The sequence below is a fragment of the Oncorhynchus mykiss genome, chromosome 15 (assembly GCF_057628025.1).
Source record: "Oncorhynchus mykiss isolate SJ-2025 chromosome 15, ASM5762802v1, whole genome shotgun sequence".
NCBI classification, from domain to species: domain Eukaryota; kingdom Metazoa; phylum Chordata; class Actinopteri; order Salmoniformes; family Salmonidae; genus Oncorhynchus; species Oncorhynchus mykiss.
Genome location: NC_143036.1, coordinates 79946367 through 79952366, shown reverse-complemented (window position 1 = coordinate 79952366; position 6000 = coordinate 79946367). Strand labels below are relative to the sequence as shown.

The 6000-nt window shown below is 48.9% G+C and overlaps 1 protein-coding gene across 7 annotated transcripts in view; it reads right to left on the bottom strand.

The window, feature by feature from the left end:
- Nucleotides 1–6000, bottom strand: part of LOC110490682 (cullin-associated NEDD8-dissociated protein 1) — a 64640-nt gene that overhangs the window by 2580 nt on the left and 56060 nt on the right. For 6 of the 7 annotated variants that reach the window (XR_016486923.1, XR_016486922.1, XM_090201321.1 and 3 more), the window contains 2 exons: nucleotides 5452–5621; nucleotides 4137–4301 (listed from right to left, as the gene is read on the bottom strand). Coding sequence is in view for 5 of the 7 variants with exons in the window: in XM_090201321.1 (XP_090057447.1) it covers nucleotides 4137–4301; nucleotides 5452–5621 (335 nt within the window). In the remaining 2 variants the exon portion in view is untranslated. Of the gene's footprint in view, nucleotides 1–4136; nucleotides 4302–4498; nucleotides 4628–5451; nucleotides 5622–6000 lie in introns of those variants that run through there. The other variant, XM_090201323.1, reaches the window with a different exon arrangement.

Genomic DNA, 6000 nt, shown 5'->3' with positions numbered 1-6000 from the left:
CTGATCTACCTCCCTCTCTCCTGTTGTCTGATCTACCTCCCTCTCTCCTGTTGTCTGATCTACCTCCCTCTCTCCTGTTGTCTGATCTACCTCCCTCTCTCCTGTTGTCTGATCTACCTCCCTCTCTCCTGTTGTCTGATCTACCTCCCTCTCTCCTGTTGTCTGATCTACCTCCCTCTCTCCTGTTGTCTGATCTACATACAGACTACCTCTCTCCTGTTGTCTGATCTACATACAGACTACCTCTCTCCTGTTGTCTGATCTACCTCCCTCTCTCCTGTTGTCTGATCTACCTCCCTCTCTCCTGTTGTCTGATCTACCTCCCTCTCTCCTGTTGTCTGATCTACCTCCCTCTCTCCTGTTGTCTGATCTACCTCCCTCTCTCCTGTTGTCTGATCTACCTCCCTCTCTCCTGTTGTCTGATCTACCTCCCTCTCTCCCGTTGTCGGATCTACCTCCCTCTCTCCTGTTGTCGGATCTACCTCCCTCTCTCCTGTTGTCTGATCTACATACAGACTACCTCTCTCCCGTTGTCTGATCTACCTCCCTCTCTCCTGTTGTCTGATCTACCTCCCTCTCTCCTGTTGTCTGATCTACCTCCCTCTCTCCTGTTGTCTGATCTACCTCTCTCTCTCCTGTTGTCTGATCTACCTCCCTCTCTCCTGTTGTCTGATCTACCTCCCTCTCTCCTGTTGTCTGATCTACCTCCCTCTCTCCTGTTGTCTGATCTACCTCCCTCTCTCCTGTTGTCTGATCTACCTCCCTCTCTCCTGTTGTCTGATCTACCTCCCTCTCTCCTGTTGTCTGATCTACCTCCCTCTCTCCTGTTGTCTGATCTACATACAGACTACCTCTCTCCTGTTGTCTGATCTACATACAGACTACCTCTCTCCTGTTGTCTGATCTACCTCCCTCTCTCCTGTTATCTGATCTACCTCCCTCTCTCCTGTTGTCTGATCTACCTCCCTCTCTCCTGTTGTCTGATCTACCTCCCTCTCTCCTGTTGTCTGATCTACCTCCCTCTCTCCCGTTGTCGGATCTACCTCCCTCTCTCCTGTTGTCGGATCTACCTCCCTCTCTCCTGGTGTTGGATCTACCTCCCTCTCTCCCGTTGTCTGATCTACCTCCCTCTCTCCTGTTGTCTGATCTACCTCCCTCTCTCCTGTTGTCTGATCTACCTCCCTCTCTCCTGTTGTCTGATCTACCTCCCTCTCTCCTGTTGTCTGATCTACCTCCCTCTCTCCTGTTGTCTGATCTACATACAGACTACCTCTCTCCCGTTGTCTGATCTACCTCCCTCTCTCCCGTTGTCTGATCTACCTCCCTCTCTCCCGTTGTCTGATCTACATACAGACTACCTCTCTCCCGTTGTCTGATCTACCTCCCTCTCTCCTGTTGTCTGATCTACCTCCCTCTCTCCTGTTGTCTGATCTACCTCCCTCTCTCCTGTTGTCTGATCTACCTCTCTCTCTCCTGTTGTCTGATCTACCTCCCTCTCTCCTGTTGTCTGATCTACCTCCCTCTCTCCTGTTGTCTGATCTACCTCCCTCTCTCCTGTTGTCTGATCTACCTCCCTCTCTCCTGTTGTCTGATCTACCTCCCTCTCTCCTGTTGTCTGATCTACCTCCCTCTCTCCTGTTGTCTGATCTACATACAGACTACCTCTCTCCTGTTGTCTGATCTACATACAGACTACCTCTCTCCTGTTGTCTGATCTACCTCCCTCTCTCCTGTTGTCTGATCTACCTCCCTCTCTCCTGTTGTCTGATCTACCTCCCTCTCTCCTGTTGTCTGATCTACCTCCCTCTCTCCTGTTGTCTGATCTACCTCCCTCTCTCCTGTTGTCTGATCTACCTCCCTCTCTCCTGTTGTCTGATCTACCTCCCTCTCTCCCGTTGTCGGATCTACCTCCCTCTCTCCCGTTGTCGGATCTACCTCCCTCTCTCCTGGTGTTGGATCTACCTCCCTCTCTCCTGTTGTCTGATCTACCTCCCTCTCTCCTGTTGTCTGATCTACCTCCCTCTCTCCTGTTGTCTGATCTACATACAGACTACCTCTCTCCTGTTGTCTGATCTACATACAGACTACCTCTCTCCTGTTGTCTGATCTACATACAGACTACCTCTCTCCTGTTGTCTGATCTACCTCCCTCTCTCCTGTTGTCTGATCTACATCCCTCTCTCCTGGTGTCGGATCTACATCCCTCTCTCCTGGTGTCGGATCTACATCCCTCTCTCCTGTTGTCTGATCTACCTCCCTCTCTCCTGTTGTCTGATCTACATACAGACTACCTCTCTCCTGTTGTCTGATCTACCTCCCTCTCTCCTGTTGTCTGATCTACCTCCCTCTCTCCTGGTGTCGGATCTACCTCCCTCTCTCCTGGTGTCGGATCTACCTCCCTCTCTCCTGTTGTCTGATCTACATACAGACTACCTCTCTCCTGTTGTCTGATCTACATACAGACTACCTCTCTCCTGTTGTCTGATCTACCTCCCTCTCTCCTGTTGTCTGATCTACATCCCTCTCTCCTGTTGTCTGATCTACCTCCCTCTCTCCTGTTGTCTGATCTACATACAGACTACCTCTCTCCTGTTGTCTGATCTACATACAGACTACCTCTCTCCTGTTGTCTGATCTACATACAGACTACCTCTCTCCTGTTGTCTGATCTACCTCCCTCTCTCCTGTTGTCTGATCTACATCCCTCTCTCCTGTTGTCTGATCTACCTCCCTCTCTCCTGTTGTCTGATCTACCTCCCTCTCTCCTGTTGTCTGATCTACCTCCCTCTCTCCCGTTGTCTGATCTACCTCCCTCTCTCCCGTTGTCTGATCTACATCCCTCTCTCCCGTTGTCTGATCTACCTCCCTCTCTCCCGTTGTCTGATCTACCTCCCTCTCTCCCGTTGTCTGATCTACCTCCCTCTCTCCTGTTGTCTGATCTACCTCCCTCTCTCCTGTTGTCTGATCTACCTCCCTCTCTCCTGTTGTCTGATCTACATCCCTCTCTCCCTCTCTCCCGTTGTCTGATCTACCTCCCTCTCTCCTGTTGTCTGATCTACCTCCCTCTCTCCCGTTGTCTGATCTACCTCCCTCTCTCCCGTTGTCTGATCTACCTCCCTCTCTCCCGTTGTCTGATCTACCTCCCTCTCTCCTGTTGTCTGATCTACATACAGACTACCTCTCTCCTGTTGTCTGATCTACATACAGACTACCTCTCTCCTGTTGTCTGATCTACCTCCCTCTCTCCTGTTGTCTGATCTACCTCCCTCTCTCCTGTTGTCTGATCTACCTCCCTCTCTCCTGTTGTCTGATCTACCTCCCTCTCTCCTGTTGTCTGATCTACCTCCCTCTCTCCTGTTGTCTGATCTACCTCCCTCTCTCCTGTTGTCTGATCTACATACAGACTACCTCTCTCCTGTTGTCTGATCTACATACAGACTACCTCTCTCCTGTTGTCTGATCTACCTCCCTCTCTCCTGTTGTCTGATCTACCTCCCTCTCTCCTGTTGTCTGATCTACCTCCCTCTCTCCTGTTGTCGGATCTACCTCCCTCTCTCCTGGTGTTGGATCTACCTCCCTCTCTCCTGGTGTCGGATCTACCTCCCTCTCTCCTGTTGTCTGATCTACCTCCCTCTCTCCTGTTGTCGGATCTACCTCCCTCTCTCCTATTGTCTGATCTACCTCCCTCTCTCCTGGTGTCGGATCTACCTCCCTCTCTCCTGTTGTCTGATCTACCTCCCTCTCTCCTGTTGTCGGATCTACCTCCCTCTCTCCTGTTGTCTGATCTACCTCCCTCTCTCCTGTTGTCTGATCTACCTCCCTCTCTCCTGATCTACCTCCCTCTCTCCTGGTGTCGGATCTACCTCCCTCTCTCCTGTTGTCTGATCTACATACAGACTACCTCTCTCCTGTTGTCTGATCTACATACAGACTACCTCTCTCCTGTTGTCTGATCTACATACAGACTACCTCTCTCCTGTTGTCTGATCTACATACAGACTACCTCTCTCCTGTTGTCTGATCTACATACAGACTACCTCTCTCCTGTTGTCTGATCTACATACAGACTACCTCTCTTTCCAGGCAGGCTATTGTTGAAACATAACGGAGTCCTGTCAGGAAACTGTTCAGGATACCTTGATGTCGTAATGGTCCTTGAGTCCGTCTTCTACGTGGTTGAGGAACTCAAAGATGTCTAGTCTGTCTAGACAGCTGTCCAGAAGTGTGTACATGCACTCAAACGCTGCCTTCCTTATGTCCAGACCATCGTCCACTGTGTGTTTAAAGGGACCCATCTCAACCTGGGGGGAGAAGACAGGTCATTAAGAAGACCCTCATCCACTGTGTGTTTAAATGGTCCCATCTCAACCTGGGGGGAGAAGACAGGTAATTAAGAAGACCCTCATCCACTGTGTGTTTAAATGGTCCCATCTCAACCTGGGGGGAGAAGACAGGTAATTTAGAAGACCCTCTTATCTAAAGTAACTCAACCTGGGGGGAGAAGACAGGTAATTTAGAAGACCCTCATCCACTGTGTGTTTAAAGGGACCCATCTCAACCTGGGGGGAGAAGACAGGTAATTTAGAAGACCCTCGTCCACTGTGTGTTTAAAGGGACCCATCTCAACCTGGGGGGAGAAGACCCTCTTATCTAAAGTAACTCAACCTGGGGGGAGAAGACCCTCTTATCTAAAGTAACTCAACCTGGGGGGAGAAGACCCTCTTATCTAAAGTAACTCAACTAAAAGTAGGACGACAGAGGACAAGAATTGCAAGTAAATCCTTTGTCAATAAAACTTAAAACCTTAAAAAAACAAAACACAAAAGGAAGGGAGGGAGGAAGGAAGGAAGCAGGAACAAGGAGGTGAAGCACCAATGAAAGCCATGTCAACCTAGGGAAGAGTAGATGAAGAATGACAGAAGGATAACAGACAAAGGTAGGAAGGAAGGAAGGAAGGAAGGAAGGAAGGAAGGAAGGAAGGAAGGAAGGAAGGAAGGAAGGAAGGAAGGAAGGAAGGAAGGGAAGCACCAATGAAAGCCATGTCAACCTAGGGAAGAGTAGATGAAGAATGACAGAAGGATAACAGACAAAGGTAGGAAGGAAGGAAGGAAGTGAAGCACCAATGAAAGCCATGTCAACCTAGGGATAACAGAAAACAAGGGAAGAGTAGATGAAGAATGACAGAAGGATAACAGACAAAGGAAGGAAGGAAGGAAGGAAGGAAAGCGCCAATGAAAGCCATGTCAACCTAGGGAAGAGTAGATGAAGAATGACAGAAGGATAACAGACAAAGGAAGGAAAGAAGGAAGGAAGGAAGGAAGGGAAGCACCAATGAAAGCCATGTCAACCTAGGGATAACAGAAAACAAGGGAAGAGTAGATGAAGAACGACAGAAGGTGTGAATACGGAAGCAGAAAAGGAGAGGAAACATCAGCTTGGTTCGTCCCGTACCTCTCTGATGAGTTCCTTGCGGACTTTGGTCTCGTTGTAGAGGTGTGGCAGGACCGTATCCAGTAGGTCTCTGATGAGAGAGGGCTTATTATGGGCTGCGGAGTTGAAGGTTACCAGGGCAACCCGCCGCACGTTCAGGTCCGGGTCCTCCAACGTCTTCAAGAAGTCACCTGGAATACAGAACAACACAGTCGGTCACAATGAACCTTTCACATATACAATGAACATCAGTATACGACAAGTCAAATGAAAAGCTCCTCTCGTCTATATTTCCTCAGTGTGTCTCAGTAAAAACATCAGTCTCGGTCTCCAGTACAGTGAATTATGAAACTATTCAGACCCCTTCCCCTTGTTCCACATTTTGTTACATTACAGCCTTATTCTAAAATGTATTAAATAAATATCCCCTCATCAATCTACACACAATACCCCATCATGACATCACAATACCCCATCATGACATCACAATACCCCATCATGACATCACAATACCCCATCATGACAAAGTGAAAACAGGCTTACAAATAAAAAACAGAAATACCTTATTTA